Raw genomic sequence first — 22,736 nt, 5'->3', positions numbered from 1 at the left:
GGTATACATGATAACATGCAGTGAGAAAAAAAACTAAGAATAAAGAAATAGAGTCAGAGTCAGGAAAGAGTCCTTTGAATATTAACATGCTGAAAATTTGAGCATTTATAATGGTTTACTGTATAGGTAAATCTTTAAAATATTAAAACAATTGTGGAGTTTTTGTTTAGGGTTTATTTTAAATTACAGTACATTTAGGTGAAAATAAGTTTTTCAATGGCATGAATTAAACATTAAACTAAAAATTTAGGTGTTTACCATAAGTCACATTGTTACCTATTTTAATATTCCTGAAAATGATAGTGTAAAGATCCCAACAACTCCACATAAAAGTTTTTACTAAACTGGGTACAATATTTTAGAAAAACTCTTGAGGGTTTTGATTTTAGGAAATCAGCACTGCTTTATTATACTACAGTAGAGATTAATCAATTTTAAAGCTAATGTAAATAATCTTTATTTCTTAAAAGGTGTTTTTATTATACCATTTTATGTGTTTTTGTCCTTACCTAAAGAGGGGAAAATGTTGACATGTAATTCTACTTAAAGGTGATTAGAAATATCAAGGGATCTATTTAATTTGGGAGTCTTTTTTCTTTAATACTGATTTAGACTGTGACCATAGAATTCTTTAACTTCTGTGTTTAGCATTTTGACTTAATTAAAAGGTTACAGTTATGCCATGACAGATAAAAAGAAGGGTCTTCATTTGAAGATGTGGTTTTTGAAAATTTTGTGGTAAGATTTAGCTTATAAAATGAAGTGTTTTTTTTTTTTTTTTTCTCTTGCTAGTATGTACTGGAAATGGCTTTCTTATTGCTGATAAAATAGAAAATACCAAAGGTTTTTTTTTAGACTGGAATTACCTTGATAGAAAATAAATGCAGTGCATACTATTCTGAGTTATAAAACATAGAATGTCTCTTGATATATTGTTCAAATACATTTTATCAAGAAAAGGTTAAGGCTTTTGTGATTCCTTTTTTTAAATTGTACTCACTTAAAACTACCAAGATCAGTTAGATGCTCTATACCAGCATTGTCCAATAGAAATATGTGAACCCCGTACTTAATTTAAAAGTATATTTTAAAAAGTAGAGTTAATTTTAATAATACATTTTATATAACCAAATATATCTGGAATTTTTAAATGTTATCTATACAACAATTAATGAGCTATTTTTATGTCCTTTTAAAATACTATTTTAAAATACTGAGTTTTTAAAATACAGTTTGTATTTTACATTTACAGTATAAGGCAGTTTGAACTGACCACTTCTTAAGTGGTCAGAATGGGATGTTACTATTTTATGTGAATTAATTCTATAATAACATTTCTGTTGTAGTTTGTTGTTTGATCCTTATTTGTCATCTGACACAACAAGCAGCAAACTTTCAAACATGATATGTGCAAGATTAGAAAGTGGTGATGTCTATATAGTTCGATAGACATTGGGATGATGCCGCTATGTTTGAAAATATTGGAGTTTGAAACTTGGCAGTTGTGAGCTACCAGCTCTAAAGAGTTTTTGTTTTGCTTGGGCATGCAGATTTTTTGAAGGTGTGTGTGTTGGGGGTTCCCTAAGACCATCCTCAGGCTTGATGATTTGCTAGAAGGAAACAGAAGTCAGAGAAAAGCATAGGAAAAGCTTATGGTTATGATTTATTACAGTGAAAAGATACAGATTAAAATCAGCTAAGGGAGAAGTGTGTGTAGGATAGAGTCCGAGAGAAACCAGGTGCAGGTTTTTAGTTAACCTCTCCTACTGGAGTTGCATGGACAGTGCTTCCTTCTTCCAGCCACCTTGTATGACATGTGCAGTGTTGTCAACCAGGGAAGCTTACTTGAGTCTTGATGTCCAGTATTTTCACTGGGGATCAGTTACATAGGCACAGAAGTACCCATATAAATATCTTAGCTACTCTGTCTCCACCAGCTTCACTTATCTCTCCTCTCCTCTGAGGTCCAACTGATAGTGTGGTTTAAACCCCAGGCATACAAAAACAGACATTTACCATAATTTACATTGCTAATATAAATTACCTGGTGTGGCCCAAGATCTTAGGCAAACAGATTTACCAGGCAAGATATTCCAAGGGCTTAGAAATTATTTCCCAGTAGTCTACCACAGTTAAGTCTTTTCTTTGGAATGTGCAGAGTTTGAGCTGCAACCCGCCCCCGCCAGCTTATAGAGTTACCTTACCGCACAGGGTGATTTGGATCCCTATAGCAGAGTATCTCTAGTATAAATTCTTACAGTGACAGAAGGGTAGATGAGATTGGCCATAGCTCAATTTACCTTAAATATCCAATATGTTTTAAACAAACGGCATAGATTACTGACAAGGTAGAACTTTATAAAGGCTGACTGAGAAGTAAAGAATCTAGCATGTAGAACAGCCCTGTAGTAACAGGTTTTTAGTTGGAATCAACTTTTATATTTTACTGACTGCCTCCTATAAATTCACCTTGCTTGGTGAAATACATATATTACCTATTTTTTTTTCTTAAATATTTAATTGGAGTATAGTTGACATACAGTGTTACATTAGTTTCATGTATACAACATAGTGATTCAACATTTCTATATGATGTGTTATGCTCACCACAAGTGTAGCTACAGTCTGTCACCATACGACCTCAATACAAGACCCTTGACTATATTTCCTATGCTGTGTCTTTTATTCCTATGACTCATTCATTCCATGACTGGAAACCTGTATCTTCTACTTTCCTTCATCTGTTTTGCACATATCTCCCTGCCACCCCATTCCCTTTGGTAACCCTCAGTTCTCTGTATTTGTAGGTCTGATTCTACTTTTTGTTTTATTCATTTGTTTGTTTTTTAGATCCCATATATAAGTGAAGTTAAACTGTATTGCCTTTTTCTGACTTATTTCACTGAGCATAATACCCTCTAAATCTATCCATTGTTGTTGCAATGGAAAGATCACATCCTTTTTTGTGGCTATGTAATATTCCATACCACATCCTCTTTATCCATTCATCTATTGATGGACACTTAGGCTGCTTCCATTCTTGACTATTGTGAGTAATATGCTATACACCAAAAAGAATAAAATGCCTAGGGTTAAACTTAACCAAGGAAGTGAAAAACATGTGCTCTGAAAACTATAAAACATCGATGAAAGACATTGAAGACCAACACAAATGGAAAGATATTCCATGCTCATGGATTAGAAGAATTACTATTGTTAAAATGCCTATACTACCCAGAGCAGTCTACAGTTTCATTGCAATCCCTATCTAAATACCTACAACATTTTTTACAGAATTAGAACAAATAATTCTAAAATTTGCTTGGAACCACAAAAGACCTTGAACAGTGAAAGCTGTTTTGAGAAAGAAGGACAAAGATGGAGGTGTCACAATGCCAGATTTAAAGATCTACCACAAAGCTGTAGTAAGCAAAACAGTTTGGTGCTGTCACATATACACTACCTCTTTTAATCCTAAATCTCCACTTCTATGTATGATAGAGCAACTTGTATTATACTGAATATTCTACAGAGAACTGTTTGATATGGGGGGAAAAATGAATTTGAAGGCATGGTAGAGCTTTGAAGTTAGTCACGCCTTGAGGCAAGATTCAGGAGAGAGGAGAGATAGACATATTCTATGCTGGTTTCCTTCTTAAGGCATTTTCTAGCTCTTAAGTTATTTTGGAAAGGATGATGAAAGCTGAACATTGTAGAAGAGATGAGCAAAAAGCAACTGAGGAAGCTAAGTGGAGCTTTTAATAGTTTTTGTTGGTTGTTCTAGCCTTAGGTTTGTTTGCATTTGGAATCCTTTGAAGGGTGGCATACCATAAGAGTGGTAACAAATCAGAGGTAGGCCAGTCTTTACAATGTTTGAAATCCAGTCTCATTCAGCTCAGTTCTTGATTGGGTTGAAGTGATCTGCTCCTACTCTGCTTGTTAGAAAAAAATTAAATCATCTCTGGAAGAAGGTAACATAATCTTTTTTCCTCTAATTTTTTCATATTTTCGTGCAATCATCACATACAATTAATAATATTCAATTAAAAATTACTAGGTATACACAGGACCAACAGAGATAAGTCAGCAATGAAATAAGTTATGCAGACTGGATTACAGACAAGAGCTTTAAAATACTTTAATCTATTCATGAAAATAGATGACAAGGTGGAGAATTCCCCTAGAGAACTGGAATCAATAGGAAAGAATCATATGGAAATTTGAGAACTGAAAAATATAGTAAGTGTAGATGATTTTAACTGTTGATTGGACACAGCTGAAAAGAGGATTAGTCAACAGGAAGATAACTCAGTAGAAAATACTCAGTACGGGATCCCTGGGTGGCGCCGCGGTTTGGCGCCTGCCTTTGGCCCAGGGCGCGATCCTGGAGACCCGGGATCGAATCCCATGTTGGGCTCCCGGTGCATGGAGCCTGCTTCTCCCTCTGCCTGTGTCTCTGCCTCTCTCTCTCTCTCTCTGTGACTATCATAAATAAATAAAAATTTAAAAAAAAAAAAAAAAAAAGAAAATACTCAGTACTATGGATTTGTCCTGTTGGTGTCCCGACCAAACTAAACTGAGGAACAGGGGTTTTTCAGTATCTCACCAAAAAAATATCAGCTGTTTTAAAGCTTAAGGATAAAAAGTGTCCTTATTAGAGTGCAGTTACAACTTTTGCTATTTTAATGTGCATGGTTTTTATATTTTTGTTATAGGTTTTAAAAAAATATAATGTAAAAAGTAGTTGGTAAAATACAATATTGTCACAAATTTCTGCTCAGTACCCTCCCCTGAGCCCTTGAGCAAACAAATATCATATGATACCTGTTGAGCATACCTCACTACTTACATAGACCTAAAAATGAGAAAATAAGCAAAATACATAGAGATTCAAAGTAGCTACCCAGAGCTGGATGATAAAACATGTGTTTTAGCATAGGGGAATTATTATAAGGTTCTTACTTTTAGTTGGGCTAATGGTTATAATATGTTTGGTAATCTGGTAAAGTTGCTCATCACAAGTAAAAAATAGTAAACTAGAAAAGAAATTACAAGTAGATTATTGAGAAAATCTTTTTGGCAGCAAATACTTAGACTTTATTTGTGGTTCTACTATGAATCATACCATTGCTGTATGTACCACTAAGAAAAAAGAGGCTGTCAATTTTATTTTGACATCCCCTTAATGATAAGCTGCATCCTAATTTCAGAGATGTTAAAATGTGTGGGAAAGATGATCCTAGTTTTAAATCTCAGTTCTATCATTTATTGTTCATTTGACTTTGGTCAGGGGACTTCTTTGAATCTGTGAATTTATTTGTGAAAATGGAATAGCATAGCTGCTATGGATAGTCCACTCTAGAGGTAGGAGGACTAAATGAATTAAACAATATGAAAGTCATTTGTACAGGGTATGCATTTAATATTATGAATTTAGCTTTCATTTCTTCCTTTTAAAACTTGTCATTCGGGCAACCCCGGTGGTGTAGTGGTTTAGTGCCGCCTGCATCCCAGGGCGTGATCCTGGAGACCCGGGATCAAGTCCCACGTCGGGCTCTCTGCATGGAGCCTGCTTCTCCCTCTGCCTGTGTCTCTGCCTCTCTGTCTCTGTCTCTGTCTCTATGAATAAATAAATACATGATCTTTTTAAAAAAAAAAACCTTGTCATTGTTAGAATAATAGGAAGAGGTTCCTAACAGCTGACCAAGGGGAGAAAAAAAATGTAATATATTGGTTAAATAAGAACTTTAAACAGAAAATTCCTGTTGGAGTTGTTTAATAGTGTCAAACATCACTCTTTCTTCTCTCTCCAGTCCCCTTTACATGTCCTATGTCCCCATTTATATATAAGATATCACTGATTTCTTCCAATGTGATGATTAATATTTATAATGATGAGACCTATGCATCAAAATACTATATTGGTTTTTAAAGAGCACATTTTAGGAAAATTTCTAATCCTTCTAAATTCAGTTGTGATGCTTCAGACCTCCATTTTTACTTGGTTTTGTAGAATCCCTGCTCTTCTGATGATACTGCATAAATATAGCATTATTAATCAAAGTGTCTGGATCTTGAAGAAATATTGTATTGTGATTGGTGGACACGAGAACTCCTTTTTATATTCCTATTTTGAAGATTCCCAGTAAACTCAAAATGGCATTTTTTTTAGCTTTAATTTCGTGTTCATTCTTTTTTTTAATTTTTTAATTTTTTAATTTTTTTTTTTTTTAGGATTGTTCGAGTCACGTTCAGTTGATAGGATGAAAAAATTTAAGAGAAGGCTATCCCTCACTCTTCGAGGAAGCCAGACTATTGATGAATCATTGTCTGAATTGGCGGAACAAATGACCATTGAAGAAAACAGCAGCAAGGATAATGGTAAATATTTGGCTGGGGAGGGGAGGGAAGGAGAGATGCTTCTCCGTTTTAATTACTTTATAAATTGAATGTGAATTTAATTTTCTGATAAGTTCCTAATAGCTTCCTTTTGTTTATTTGTCTTGTTCTCTAGTTCTTAGGAAACAGAAGACTACGTGACTTTTGCTTGCGCTTACTTATTGGAATGTTTCATTCTTACTGCAGGAGTGTTATTATACCTAGTCTCTAACCCTTATGGATTTTCCTATCCTGTTTATCTTTCTTTTTTGTGTGTGTGTATTTTTTTATTGGCATTCGATTTGCCAACATAAAGTATAACACCCAGTGTTCATCCTGTCAAGTGCCCCCAGTGCCCGTCACCCAGTCACCCCATCCCCTTGCCCACCACCTCCCCTTCCATTATCCCTTGTTCATTTCCCAGAGTTAGGAGTCTCATGTTCTGTCACCTTCTCTGATATTTCCCACTCATTTTCTCTCCTTTCCCCTTTAATCCTTTTCACTATTTTTTATATTCCCCGTATGAATGAAACCATATAATGTTTGTCCTTCTCCGATTGACTTACTTCACTCTTTCTGTTTTTTTAATTGGCTCTTAAATAAGAATACCTTATATAATATCATCCTAGTTGTTAAATAATGGTTTTTAAGATAATTCAAGTTAACACAGCTTAAAAGTGTAGTAAGTTTGTGAAATTCCTGTTTGATGTTCCTCATAATTTTGTGACAGTATATATGCATATGGACTATAAATGACAAGGTTCATGACATGAGTGAATCTTACTCTTTCCTTATTTTATATTTACTGTAGAATCTATCCATAATATTGAGATAATCCATAATATCTACTACTTAACAGTAGATAGGCATATAACATTTCATGTGTTTGACAGTTCTTTTTTACAATGTAAAGTAATACACAGATGCTGATATAAAATGAAAAGAGCTTATTAAATTGAGTAGATTAAAATGTAAAATCCTGATGAAATTTATAGAACAGGGGTACGTATTTTAGAACTGAAATAACCCTGGGGATATTATAGTAATAATCATGAAGGAGTTGCAGGAATGACTGCCTTCTCTGGCAAGCCTTTCTTCCCTGTGCCTGAAATTCTTTTGTTAGAAATTTGTGGCAGTAGGTGAAAGCATGAATACCCTTACCCACTTTTGCTGAATGTAAATGTCCTTGTTGTGAGAGAGGGAAAGGTATAATGGAACGGGCTCTGAATTTTAGTTAAAAGTCATGGATTAGGATTTGGGATACACTAACACACCCTTACTAGTTTTTGTCTCTGAGTAAGTAATTTATCCTACTCAACCTTTAATTTATCTGTTTTCTCAGAAGGATCATTATTTACTCAAGTTTATCTGGCTGGTTGTAATATGGAAGAGGAGACAGATAAATTCAGTAGAAATATTTTTTAAAAATAATAATTTGGATATAACTTAAATGTTGGAGGGGGACACATTTTTCATTTGGGTCAAAACTCAAAGATAATTTTATAATGTCATTTTTTTCCTCTTACTAGGAACAAAATCCTTAATTCTCTCTTAGACCCTCTTTGAATTCTTGGTCTTTTAATTAAACCTTGGGGGTTTGTTTGTTTTTGAGAGGGCTGGGTGGGGGGCTGAAGGGAGAAAGAGAGGGGGAGAGAGAATCCCAAGCCCAGTGCAGAGTTCTGTGGTGGAGCTTGATCTTATGATCCTGAGATCATGACCTGAACTGAAATCAAGAGTTGGACTCCTACTAACCAACTAGGCCACCTAGACACCCCCAGTAAATGTTTTTAATTGTATTTTTAGACATATCACAGAAAAGTTAAGATATTTCAGGATCTTGTTTAAGTAACATTACTCTATTGAGAATATTTGTTAAAATTACTGAATTTGATGAATGGAATAGGTGACAATTTAAATATGAGGGAGAAAATAGATCACAGTTGAAAAAAGCAAGAATAATGTTTTATTACACATATATTATTTGAGGGCTTTCAAATGCAGTTACAACAAAAGTTACTTTTTTTGACAACTAAAATTCTTAAAGAAAACTGCATCTTTATGTTCTTAGGAAGTATAATAAAATAAATTTAACAGAATGCCACTTCTCATGATTACTTAGAATCTGAAGAAACCCCCCAAAACAGCAAAGATTGAAATGATCTAGTTTTCCAGATATTCCAGTTCCTTTTCTTTACTCAGTCTGTGTAATGGGGAAGTTTATTAAGTTGTTTAGAGTCAACAAGCCTAGTTGGTGGATATTGTGAGACTTTGTCATTCACCCAGGTTTTTTTCCTTTCTCCTGATGATCTGGTAGATGATAGCAGTGAAGTTTTTTGCAAGAGTGGATGCCACTAGGAGGTTGTAGGTAGTGCTGACTCTTACAAATAGCAAGGGTCCATGAGAGAATGAGGTTAAAAGCACAGATTATGGCTGTATGTAGGGTCTGACTAGGATTAGGTATTAATAGTGTTAAAAGAGCAGGATTGGGGTAGGGAATAAGGAAGAGTACAGCATGGGCTAAGAAATCGCATGTTCCTGCTGATAGTTCACATAATCAGAAAATCCAAATGAATAAGATGCTTGAAATCATGATTGCCATGTTATGTTAAAAATCATTAGGAAGTCTTACTTTGAACTAACTACTTTGTAGAATAAGAGATCTGCTGTTTTTCATACAGATCGTCATTACTTTAAAAAATATTGTGGTAGGGACGCCTGGGTGGCTCAGCAGTTAAGCATCTGCCTTCGGCTCAGGTCGTGATCCTGAGGTCCTGGAATTGAGTCCCACATTGGGCTACAGAGAACCTGCTTCTCCCTCTGCCTGTGTCTCTGCCTCTCTCTCTCTCTCTCTCTCTCTATCATGAATAAATAAATAAGATCTTTAAAAAAAAAAATACTGTGGGCAGCCTGGATGGCTCAGCGGTTTAGCGCCGCCTTCAGCCCAGGGCGCGATCCTGGAGTCCCCAGATTGAGTCCCACGTCGGGCTCCCTGCGTGGAGCCTGCTTCTCCCTCTGCCTGTGTCTCTCTGCCTCTCTCTCTCTCTGCGTCTCTCATGAATAGATAAATATTTAAAAAAATAAAAAAATACTGTGGTAAAGTATACATAATGTATAATTTACTATTTTAACTACTTTGAAGTTTTTAGTTTTTGTGGCATTAGGTACATTCACGTTGTTGTGCAGCCATCACATCACCATCTATCTCCAGAATTTTTTCACTATTCCAAACTGAAACTCTATATTCATTACATAATAGCTGTCTGTTCTCCCCTTCCTTCAGTCTCAGGTAACAACTATTCTACTTTTCTGTCTTCTGTGAATTTAAAGGTACCTCATATAAGTGGAATCATACAGTATTTGTCCTTTTGTATCTGACTTCTTTCACTTAGCATGATGTCTTAAAAGTTTCCATTTTTTAAAATACAACATATTGTCTTATTGAACTTCCAATTAATTGCTGCCGTACTCTTGAGATGTTGGAATATTTTATGATTCATGGACCCTATTCTCTTTTCTGTACACTCTCCTTGGGCTGATGTTATCCAGTCCTGTGATTTCAGCTACTATGTGTATGCTGACTATTCCTAAATCTGTATTTCTAGTCAGGATTTTTGTCTGGATCTCTGGATTCACAGCCAAATATTAGTTGGCTTCTCCATATAGATATTTAATAGAAGTTGAACTTAATACTACCAAACCATAATTCTTGATTTCCTTCCCCCCAAGTCTGCTTCTTTTCCAATTTCCCTCACTTAACCTAAACTTCTTAAAACTAGAAAACCAGGAATGATCCTTGATTTTTCTTTTTCACATTTCTGTTTCCCCCTTCTCCTTTCTATCATTTTAGTTTCCTGTGTATTTACCATGTAAATAACTTTTAAAAACTCACTGTTAATGATAGTTACATATATGCTTGATAACATGGTTACAGCTCTTGTCCTTTTTACGTATTATTATTTATTTTTAACAGAGGCTCTGCTGTAGCTTTAAAATTTTTCTTTAGATAGATGTTTTTAATATAGGTCCTCACTAAAAGCTGGATTGGAGAATATGTATGAAAGTAATTTTGTAGCCATGTCTGCTAGCCTTTGATTCTGTCTTTATAATATATCCTAAATTTGCCGCCTCCTCTCCATTCAGTCCAGGCCACCACTGTTTGTTGTTTAGGATACTATAGTAGTCTCTTCTGTTTCCCTTCTGTTGATTTCCTCTCATCTGTTCTCCAGCAGCAACAAGAGTAATGTTTAATTTTTTAAAAAATTTTTAAATAATTATAGATTCAAAGGAAGTTGTAAACATAGTACTGAGAGGTCCCTTGTGCTCTTCTCTCAGTTCCCTCCTTTGGTTACATCTTCCTTAACTATAGACCATTATCAAGCTCGGAAAATTAATACTGGAAGTGTGAGTATAGTTTTGTGCCATTGTATCATGTGTAGATTCATATAACCATGACTGCAGTCAGGATAAGGAGGTATTCCATTACCACAAAGACATCCCTCTCATGCTACCTCTTTATAGTTATTCCACCTCTTATCTCCCACCATCCCTGACCCCTCAGAGTGGTAGTTTTAAAACATGAATGAAATCATATTACTACCTGCTTCCAAGCTACCATAACTGATTCTAATCTGAGAATAAAATTTAAACTTTTATGGTTACCTACAAACCTGCTTATCTCTCTGACCTCACTAAATAACGTATGTGTACTACAGCTACACTTGCCTTCTTTGTGTTCCTTTAACACAGTGTTTTCAGAGTTTGACCCCTGGACCAGCAACCTCAGCATCACCTGAGAATTTGTTAGAGATGCAAATTTCAGATTCCATGTCAGACCTACTGAGAGTCAGGAGGTCTGGAAGGTTGGGCCCGGCAGTCTTGTATTTTAATACTGAAACTTGCTAAAATTTGATGACTGCTGCCCTAGGAAGTCAAACTCCTGCCACGTGTTAACTCTTGCAGTAGCTTTACCCTCTGTCTGGGATATTTTTTAACTTAGATTGACTCTTTCTTGCATTTGTATCTCTGTCAAAAACACTTCTGCAGGGAGAACTTTACTCAGTATTCATTGTAAAATAGGCACTCCTTTATATTCTATCATATCTCTCTTTTGCATATTGCCTATCACTGATTTTTTATTTTTTATTTTTTTATTTATGATAGTCACACAGAGAGAGAGAGAGGCAGAGACACAGGCAGAGGGAGAAGCAGGCTCCGTGCACCGGGAGCCCGACGTGGGACTCGATCCTGGGTCTCCAGGATCGTGCCCTGGGCCAAAGGCAGGCGCTAAACCGCTGCGCCACCCAGGGATCCCTGATATTTTTCTTTTTTTAAGATTTTATTAGCAAGAAGGCCAGCTTTAGCCAGGTAAGGGCAGAGGAAGAAACAGAGTCCCTGCCGAGCAGGGAACCTGACACAGGGCTCAGTCCCAGGACCTTTGGGATCATGATGTGAGCTAAAGGCAGATGCTTATCCAACTGAGCCACCCAGGTGCCCTGATATTTTTCTTATTCATTAGTTTCTTATTTGTTTCCCCTTCATAAAATCTTACAGCCTTAGTAGTATTTTGCTTGTTTTGTTCACCTGTTGATGCCCAGGACCTAGAATAGTAGGCACACAATAAATAAATGTCCACTGAATAATTGAATTTTTATGATCTTTTTAAGCTATATTCCTCAAGACTGTAAAGCTTTAATCCCCAGGATAACTTTACAGAGTGACTAAAACATGTTGTCTATAGGCAGAATATATGTGTATTTTATTATGATTCCAGATATGGAATATTATAACATAGAAAGAAGAAATTTTTAAATATGTTCTAGCCTATATCTTACACTGTTTGACTATTTCATTTTTGCATTTGTATTATATATCTCCTCTGCATTCATTATTAAATCATTGGTTATTTTACTAAGCTTAAGATCCCTTAAATCCTTGATCAGCCAGCTACCACCAAGGAATGTACAGGCCATGGGACACTTTAGACAGGCATTATCTGTTACTAGTTAGGTACTTTTCCTTTTTCCAGTTTGATGTTTTACCAAAATTAGAGAACTTGAGTTCTGTTTGACCCCCAAGGACCCTTTGGGTCATCCTCCTTCTCCCATTTTCTTTTATGCAGCCATTATCAGTAGAGGTGTGGGTCATAAAGTCTTCTTGTTCTTTGTGTCTCATAAACCTTTACAGGTAGGGGAAATACCCACATCAGGAGATACTCTTGCTTCTGATTATCAACTACAAAAGAAGAGCTGGTTCCATTTTAGAGGAGAAGATATTCAGAGAAGCCTAGTTCCTTTTAAAATTCCTTGATTACTACCAGTAAAACATAATTCTAATACAAAAGACTAATTATTTGTCATAGAAGAATGTATCATGTCTTTAACCTATTTTAGAGCTCTTACTTAGAGGTGGAAAGGAATCCTGAGATTCCTCATAAGCATTACAAAACAGGATTTCTCCTGTTTTGTATATAATTACAATTAAATAAATTTTAAGGTTTATATTTTTTAAATGTTTCTGCTTGTGTATACATCTGTAATTTCTTTAAAAAGCAAAAACCTCGGGCAACCCGGGTGGCTCAGCAGTTTAGCGCCGCCTTCGGTCCAGAGTGTTGTCCTGTCCTGGAGACCCAGGATCAAGTCCCACGTCGGGCTCGCTGCATGGAGCCTGCTTCTCCCTCTGCCTGTGTCTCTGCCTCTCTCTCTCTGTCTCTCTCTCTCTCTGTCTCTACGAACAAATAAATAAAATCTTTAAAAAAAAATAATAAAAAGCGAAAACCTCTTTATATTGAAAGTCCTAAATTTTGGGTAATAAATTTCAGAACCTCTATATTGATCTGTGCTTAACTACTTCTGTGTTTAACCATTAACTGACGTACCTTTTGAATGTATAGCAAATAGGGACATAAATTCATTCAGGCCAGGACCATGTCGTTTATATACTCTAGCATGCCTAATTATAAGGGATATTTGAGGCAGTTAGTAAATGTACAGTAGTTTGGAAATAAGCTTGAGATACATTAAAATAAGCAAATGGTTGAAATCTGTGGACTGTATTAGTAGTTTTATGATTGCTAACCAATTTTGGTTATTTCCAAAAGTGGATATTTAAGTGATTAGACTACTTTCAAATATTAAAGTGTTTTCTGTGGTTTTTCATAGAAATTATTTAATTCTGCTTCTTTGTATAGATAGCCAAAGAACTCTTAAATGTTACTAATCTCATAAACCTTTTGTTTTCTGTTTTGCTTTCTCAATCCTTCTCATGTGATCCTGGATCTTGGGCTGCTAATGGAATGATTTTGGATACTGTGAACCACAGAGCCTATTGTGAAGAATGGCAGGCCTCCAACCTCTCACAGTATGCATTCCTTCCTTCACCAGTACACAGGGTCCTTCAAGAAGCCCCCATTGCGGAGACCACATAGTGTTATTGGAGGAAGCCTTGGATCCTTCATGGCAATGCCCAGAAATGGAAGCAGATTAGGTAATTTAATGGCCCTTTTTTTTTTTAATTTTCTTACTGTAGATCATATACATAGCTATTGTTAGAGTTGTATGGAAGTCAGCTAGCCTTCATTATCTGATTTTTTTTGTAAACTAAAAATCAAGTTGAAAATAACAGAGATAGCAGAAAGAAGGCTCTACAGAGGTACTAGTGCTGACACTACAGAGGAGTAACATTTGAAAACCTATCCATCAGGAAAAAAACAAAACCCTTAGGAAATGGATGCATAATTTCAAGATGAAATCATGAAGATCGTGCTTAATTTAGGGTCTTACCATAGTAATTCCAGATCATCGCCGTACAAGAACCCAGTGCAATGATTTGTATACATGAATGTCACCTGAGCTGCTATTCTTATATCACTATGTCGTTCTAAATATTTAGGAAAGATACATACCTGCAAGTTTCTGTTTATTTCTCTGGTCTTTTTTCATAGCATCTTACTATCGTGTTTTTATTTTTATATTTTTAAAAGGTATTTTTATTTTTTTATTTATTTTTATTTTTTTAAAAATTTTTTAAAGGTATTTTTAAAGATTTTATTTATTTATTTGAGTAAGAGCACATGAGCTAGGGGTTGGGTAGACAGAGAGGGGAAAACAGACTCCCCACTGAGCAGGGGGCCAGATATGTGGGACTCGGTCCCTGGATTGCGGGATCATGACCAGAGTCAAAGGCATATGCTTAAGTCAAAGGCATATGCTTAACAAACTAAGCCCCTCAAGTGTCCCTATGTTTTGATTTTTAAAATCCATTTAAGGGCAGCCCGGGTGGCTCAGTGGTTTAGCACCGCCTTTCAGTCCAGGGTGTGATCCTGGAGACCCGGGATCGAGTCCCACATCGGGCTCCCTGTATGGAGCCTGCTTCTCCGTCTGCCTGTGTCTCTGCCTCTCTCTCTCTCTCTCTCTCTCTCTCTCTGTGTGTGTCTCTCATGAATAAATAAATAAAATCTTTAAAAAAAATCCATTTAAACATAATGATTTTATAGTCTCATGACATAAGTTTCTAAGGCTTTTATTTTGCCACTTGCTTATCTGCTTCCTTTGCCATGGTAGGTTATTTACTCATGTGTTTTGTTAACTTGAGGAATATGAGCTTTTGAGTTTTGTTAATATGAGGAATATAGAGTGGGGTTTTATCTATGGGAGAAATGTAGGTCACCTTTATCCCTGCAGATGTAACTTTGTGGAATGGTGTGCTGGAATTGGCTCACACTGGTTCATGAGAGATGATTGTTAAATTTTCAGGAGTTTTGCAAGCTGGTTGTTAAATATAGCCATTATTAAAATTTATTTATTTATTTTTTTATTTTTTTATTTTTTTTAATTTTTATTTATTTGTGATAGTCACAGAGAGAGAGAATGAGGCAGAGACACAGGCAGAGGGAGAAGCAGGCTCCATGCACCGGGAGCCCGACGTGGGATTCGATCCCGGGTCTCCAGGATCGCGCCCTGGCCAAAGGCAGGCGCCAAACCGCTGCGCCACCCAGGGATCCCCATTATTAAAATTTAAATGTTAAAAACCTATAACTAAGTAAGCTAATTAAAAACAAAAGTAATGAATCTTTAAAGATCATTATTTCCAAATTATTTTACTACACTATTACCTCTGCTTTTGGGGTTATTTCTGTTTTATAGCCAAAATTTTATGTAGTGGTATGTACATTTCTTCCCAACTGTATGCTTGGTGTTGGTCATGTTATAGCTTGAAGTTGACCATGAAGGGAGTATTTACCCCACCGAAATTGGAAAACATTCAGATCAGGACTTGGTTTATTGTTTTGTTGTCTAGTGGGGATTGGCAAACTTTTATGCAAAGGGCCAGATTGTAAATTTTTCAGGTTTTATAGGCCACATATGCTTTCTGTTGCATATTTTTCTGCTTTTTAAAAATAACTCTTTAAAGATGCAGAAAATATTTTTACCTTAGGAGCCATACAAAAACAGGTCACCTTTGCTGATATTTGGTCTGAATTTAAGAAAGTAATATTGAAAATGTTAGTAATGCATATTCAATTTAACAGTGTGTTATATTTGTGGCTTTTACACTTGTGAATGGCACAAAATTGAGCCATTTGAGAGGTAAATATTCTTCTAGTATACAAAAACTATTACCTTGAGCAAAGAGGTTGTTCACACCATTGACAAATGAGTGAAGTTTTGACATAAGCCTTCCTTGTTTAACTTTTATCTTATTAGTGGAAATAAAAATACTGATACTCATGTTGGAATTACACTTGTTTGTTAATGACATGAACAATTTCTTGGTTGAATCAGATGGTACTCAAGTATTTATTTATATATAGTCTGAGATGAATGTGCTCCTTTGTAGTCCTTGTGCAGTAGAACAGATTTAATTATGCCCTTTATAGGACTTTGAGAGTCTTGTCTTTTCTTTAGGATGCTCTCACTTGCACCTCAGACACCTGACACTTCTTTAATCCCAGTGTGGCAGCTAAACTCCAACACCTTCTTACCAAGATCAACAGCTCCTCCCTGAGAGAGTGACAGACTCAATTTATGCATAACAGCTTTTGGCCCTCAGTTCTCTCTTTGTCTCTGCTTCCTGAGTACTATGCACATATTCTTGCAAACTCAGCTATATATTTTAAAGTATTATTACATTTTATTCAACATTTCCTTGAGGAAGAAAGTTTTCAGATTTTGCCAGAAAAAAGAAGACCTGGTTAAATTATCTTTAATATATTTTTTTAAGATTTTATTTATTTATTCATGAGAGACAGAGAGAGAGACAGAGAGAGAGAGAGAGGCAGAGGGAGAAGTAGGCTCCATGCAGGGAGCTTGACGTGGGACTCAATCCCGGGACTCCAGGATCAGGCCCTGGGCTGAGGGCAGCACTAAACCGCTGAGCCACGTGGGCTGCCCCATCTTTAATATTTTAAAAGTGTGACAGAAAAGAATCCTTGGCCTCAGATATGTTACCAGCAGATTAGGATTTAGTTATCAACACATTGAATTTTATTTCCAAGTTAATTTTTTGTTTAGATTTTAATATAAAATTTCTCCAGAAATCTTTATGTAATTGAAGTATATTCTTTTATTTTATTTTATTTTATTTTTTTTATTTTTTATTTATGATAGTCACACAGAGAGAGAGAGAGAGACGCAGAGACAGGCAGAGGGAGAAGCAGGCTCCATGCACCGGGAGCCCGACGTGGGATTTGATCCCGGGTCTTCAGGATCGTGCCCTGGGCCAAAGGCACGCGCTAAACCGCTGCGCCACCCAGGGATCCCCTTTTTTTTTTTTTTATTTATGAAGTATATTCTTAAATTACATATCAATCTATTAAAAACCATCATATTTGCAATTGCTTATCATTGTGAGTAGGGATTTTCTCAATAATGTGTTTTCAAGGGACATGTGGGTGGCTCAGTTGGTTAAACATCTGACTCTTGATTTTGGCTCAGGTCACGAACTCAGGGTCATGAGGTCAAGCCCTCCCCCAACCCCCTGCCTGGTTGGGCTCCGAGCTGGGTGTGGAGTCTGCCTAAGATTATTTCCCCCTCTGCCTCCCTGTTCCCCGCTCCTACACATGTATTTTCTCTTTCTAAAAAGAAAATAATGTGTTATCAAGACAAAAAAAAATTTAGGGAATTCTAAGACTGATTTGGATAAGATCCTTTGGTTCATTTCTTTGTTAAACAGTTCCCATTTTCATAAGCAAATATTCATTAAAAATACAAACTTGTGACTATAAAATACTACTTTGTTTTTACATATTGGTGTTTCATATAACATTTCATTTGAAAGAAAAGGTGCAGTTATCTAGAACATTCTTTGATTTTTAGTTAATAGTCAATTTATTGGATTATTTTTTGAGCACCTTCTAAATGCCAGACACTTTAAGTTTGGGGAATATAAAATGAATGAGCTAAATCCTGCCCCAAGGGATCTCATAACTTGCTATAAAATCATATGAAACCAAAAAATGCACTTCAGTGCAGTAGATGTGGTAAGTGTGGGCACAATAGTCATCTGTGTCTCAGTGTAGAAAAGATTTCACTGATGACAAATGAACATAGTTTTGAAAAATAAGTATGAGTTTACCAAATTGGTAAATTGGGGAAAGGCATCTCTTATGAATAAAAGAAGGAGGAGAAAGTGTGTTGTGTTAAAACATTCTAGCATGAAGCAATATGATACTTCTTGGGGAATGAATAATTGTATAAAGAAAAACAGTGGTAAGAAATGTGTTTGAGATCTAGCATTTGTTTCTGCTGGGCAACTCTTGCTAGATGAATTACAGGATGATTGACAAACACAAATGTAAGCAGGTATACAAGTTTGTTTTTAATGTATTTCCAGATGGAATTAATCTTCCTCCTCACTACTCCCATTTAACTTTTATCATTAATTAGAAAACAAAAACAAAAATCACCACTTTGATAATTTAAATATGTTTTTGCCTGTTTCTATAGTTAAATAATCACTGAATACTTTTTGAATTGTTCTTTTATTTTTAACACTGTGGAGAGGGGAAGCTGCATTAGTGGCTTTAAAAAAATTTTTTAAAGAATATTCAAAGAAGTAGATCATTTGGCTATAGACTCAGTAGCACATTACTTTACAGAAAAAATACTAAACTAAATAAAAGGCTAAAGATCAGGTTTCTATTTTAGCTCTGCCTCTGAGCTGTGTAACCTTTGAAAATCATTTAACCTTTCAAAGTCTCAGTTCCCAGATCTAGAAAATGAGAGAACTAAGTAATCCTTTTTCCAGTCTGTAATTTTATTATTCAGCTCCTGATAATAACTTGGTTGTTAATTTTTTTCATATTTTTCATAATCTCAAGAGTGTGAAAGGTTTGTCACTACTGTTTCAAGACATCTGAGTTCTATTTTGCTCTATTAGCTACGCACCTAGAGCAGCAGAATGTAGAATGATTTTTTTTCTTTTTTAAGATTTTATTTATTTATTCATGAGAGACACAAAGATTGAGGCAGAGATACAGGCAGAGGGAGAAGAGGGCCCAATGTGGGACTCAATCCCAGGACTCTGGGATCACGCCCCAAGCGGAAGGCAGACACTAAGCCACTGAGCCACCTAGGCATCCCGAGAATGTAGGATGATTTTTGTGTGTTGGCTACCTATATCTTATTTGTAGAAATAATAAATTGTGTGATATAGTAGTATATAAAATATATCTTTGAAGATAAATGATGTTTCCTTTTGTGATACAGATATTGTTCATGAAAATCTAAAAATGGGATCAGATGGTGAGAGTGACCAAGCTTCTGGGACATCATCTGATGAAGTACAGTCACCTACAGGCGTTTGTCTTAGAAATCGTATACATAGACGAATCTCAATGGAGGTAACAATACACCCGCATATATGTGTTTGTATAAATACATATACACATCAAACAGTAAATGCCCATTGGAAAATTTTCATGAAGGCAAATGACATTGTAAGAAAATTGTTTCTCTGCATTAGTAAAAAAATAGCCTTGTCAATATTTCCTTTTTCTAGTTATCTACTATTCCAAGGGAAATCTACATTAATTATATTTAACATTCTGCAGAACACGTATAGAATCTCTGTAAGAGAAATGTGAATTTTCAAAAATACTGGAAATTCAGAATGGTACTTTAGCATTTTTCTTTTCAGAAAATATGATTTTAATTCTATTTTTGAGGTTCATCCAGATACTTAATATTTATTTTATATTTTCAGATTTTTAAAAAAGATTTTATTTATTTATTCATGAGAGATAGAGAGAGGCAGAGACATAGGCAGAGGGAGAAGCAGGCTCCATGCAGGCAGCCCGAGGTGGGACTCGATCCTGGGTCTCCAGGATCATGCCCTGAGCTGAAGATGCTCAACCACTGAGCCATGCAGGCATCTCTTATTTCAGATTTCAAACCCTGTACATAAAATAAGCACTACTTTTTTTTTTGCTTTATATTATAAATAATGGATATCATTGCCTTGATGGCTTATTATACATACCAGTTTCTGTAGAACATATAAGTTATGTTTTCATGTAAAAGAATAGCTCAGGTATAACCTTGAGACCGAAGTTGATTATGAATGTTATTATTTCAGTATATACTATAGATTATAAAAGTTTTCTCCAAAACAATTGAAAGTGTTTTGAAGAATATTGTTATTTAAAAATAAATAATTTTAAAAAGAATATTGGGTTTTTTTGTTTTGTTTTTGGTACTTTTGAGTTGAGATTACAGTGCTTAGGTATCTGTCCCATTGGCTGATTGCATTTTCATTGATTAAAGATTGCTGCTAAATCAGTTAAAAAAACAGTATCAGTTTTCTAAATGACAAATTAATATTTTCAACTCTGAGATCAACTTGCTATCCATATCACTATAATTATATTACAATAATAAAATATATTTATTTTTCTTCATATGTATAATTTTATCATGTTTAAAAAGTTTTTTACTACTAGGATTTTTATTAGGATGTTTATTAGGATTTTTTTTACTATTAGGACTTTACTATTGGGATTTTTATAAGGCTTTTTTTTTTTTTTAACTTAGTCTTCACTGAGCTATATTTATTTTTTGCCCCAAAGGTGATAGTCCATTGATGATACTCTTTCTTTTGTATAATAGGTGAAAAGACTTCTTTCTTAACATCTTCTGCATCTTGCATACATATATATTCTTATCTCGAATGTTTTTGGATTCTGTATATACTTCTAGATAAGTTTTAAATATTTTGTTCTTATAATAATGTTATTTGATTTATTTGGGATTATGTAAAATATAAAACTAATATGGGAGAACCATTATATTTTTATTATTTAGTCTTAGCATTTGGGAGTATGGTATATATTTCTATACTTGAGTCATATATCTCTCAGTAAATTTTTACATAATTCCTATACATCTCAATTTTGTTTTATACTATTATGGATAGTAGGGATTTATTTTTTTATAGGATTTATGTTTCTTGGTGTGACAATATAGGCAAGATTCCCTTTTGAATTTCTCCCAGTTCACATTTATAATTAAATGGAACAGAAATACCCCATCCTTTTTTTTTTTTTTTTTAAGAGCCACCCTTGTATCCTTGGAATAAATCCCACTTAATTGTGGCAAATGATATATATGATATGTTAAATATATATATTATATTAAATATATATATTTAAGTTAGCTCTATGCCCAGCATGGCCAGGCACTCCTAATTTTTTTAATGTATTGTTTGGAGCTGATTTGCTATTTTTTTGTGGGATTTTTGCATATATGTTCAGAGATACTGGCTTATAGTTACTTTTTTTGTGGTGTTTTTATCTGGTTTTGGTATCAGGATAATGCCAGCCTCATAGAATGAATTTAGAAGGTTTCTTTCCTCTTCTATTTTTTTGGAGTAGTTTGAGAAGAATAGATATTAACTCTTGTTTAAATTTTTGATGAGATTCATCTGTGAGACCAGTCTGGTCCAGAGCTTTTGTGTGTTGGAAACTTTTTGATAACTGACTGATTCAGTTTCATTGCTGGTAATTCTTGTTTTCAGATTTTCTTCCTCATTCACTTTTGGGAAGTTGTTATATGTTTCTAGGAATTTATCCACTTCTTCTGGGTTGTCCAGTTTGTTGGCTTATAATTTGTCATTAAATTCTCTTAAAATCCTTTGCCTTTCGGTAGTGTCGGTGGTTATTTCTCATCTTTCCTTTGATTTTGAGCCCTCTCCTTTTTTTTCGATGAGTCTGGCTAATGGTTTATCAGTTTTGTTGATCTTTTCTTTTTAAAAAATGTATTTATTTGAGAGAGAGCATGCACACTGGTGCATGTGGAGGGGAGGGGCAGACAGAGAGGAAGAGAATCTCGAGCAGACTCCCTGCTGAACACAGGGCCCTACACCAGGCTCTATCTCACCACCCTGAGATCATGACCTTAGTCAAAATCAAGAATCAGTGCTTAGCCAGCTGAGCCACCCAGTTGATCTTTTCAACAAACTAGCTCTTACTTTGATCTGTTCTCTTTTTTTAAGTCTCTATTTCATTTATTTCTATTCTAATCTTTATTATTTCCTTCCTTCTAGGTTTGGGCATTGTTCTTTTTCTAGCTGCTTTATGTGTAAAGTTAGATTGTTTGAGACTTTTGTTGCTTTTTATTTCTTTCCATTGATATAGCAATAATAAAAGATTTCAGTTGTCTCACTGTGTTGCGTATAAAACCTTACAATACCTGTTTGGTTAGGTATTTAAACTGGTCACATTTTGTGGTAGTCTTTGCCTCTTCCTATATGGTATAATGTCTAAGTAAATTCCATGTGGAATTTACCAATGAAAGAACTCAGAAATAACTGGGTTGCAGAGTACCATTTCTGTAGAATTATGTTATATACTTTTGCTTACAGTAAATGTATTTGCATTCAGATATTATATATAATCAACAGGGTAACTTTGAAACTTTAATAAAACTTGTCACTTACCATTAATAAATAATATAGTAGAGCCCATGAACTCAAAAGTGAAATGCCTTTGTCTCTTCTATTTGTAGTTATCTATAAATACCTTTTTTTCCTTTTTATCTTTTTAAAGGACTTAAATAAGCGATTATCACTGCCTGCAGATATCAGAATACCTGATGGATATCTTGAAAAATTGCAGATAAACAGTCCACCGTTTGATCAACCAATGAGCCGAAGGTCTCGTAGAGCTTCTTTAGTAAGTTTTCAATCTCTGTATCTATGCCATTAAATCTGTTTGATTATCTGTATGTAAACATTTTAGATTAATTTTTATATTTACTTTCTGAATAACTAAATTTTATTGCGTTGCTTTTTGGATTTTATTGTTTTCCAATTCTTTTGAATTTAAAGATGCATATTGCAATACAATTTAAGCTATATTCTGTCTT

The 22,736-nt window shown here is 34.9% G+C and overlaps 1 protein-coding gene across 2 annotated transcripts in view; it reads left to right on the top strand.

The window, feature by feature from the left end:
• Positions 1-22,736, top strand: part of CDK17 (cyclin dependent kinase 17) — a 109,979-nt gene that overhangs the window by 56,696 nt on the left and 30,547 nt on the right. For both annotated transcript variants that reach the window (XM_038558706.1, XM_038558705.1), the window contains exons 2-5: positions 6,235-6,381; positions 13,696-13,860; positions 19,083-19,216; positions 22,418-22,543. In XM_038558706.1, coding sequence (XP_038414634.1) covers positions 6,264-6,381; positions 13,696-13,860; positions 19,083-19,216; positions 22,418-22,543 — 543 coding nt within the window. In that variant the 5' untranslated portion in view covers positions 6,235-6,263. The remainder of the gene's footprint in view (positions 1-6,234; positions 6,382-13,695; positions 13,861-19,082; positions 19,217-22,417; positions 22,544-22,736) is intronic.

This window comes from Canis lupus, chromosome 15 (assembly GCF_011100685.1).
Source record: "Canis lupus familiaris isolate Mischka breed German Shepherd chromosome 15, alternate assembly UU_Cfam_GSD_1.0, whole genome shotgun sequence".
Lineage (NCBI taxonomy): Eukaryota > Metazoa > Chordata > Mammalia > Carnivora > Canidae > Canis > Canis lupus.
The sequence above is the reverse complement of the archived record's forward strand: the minus strand, read 5'-3'. Positions and strand labels throughout refer to the sequence as shown.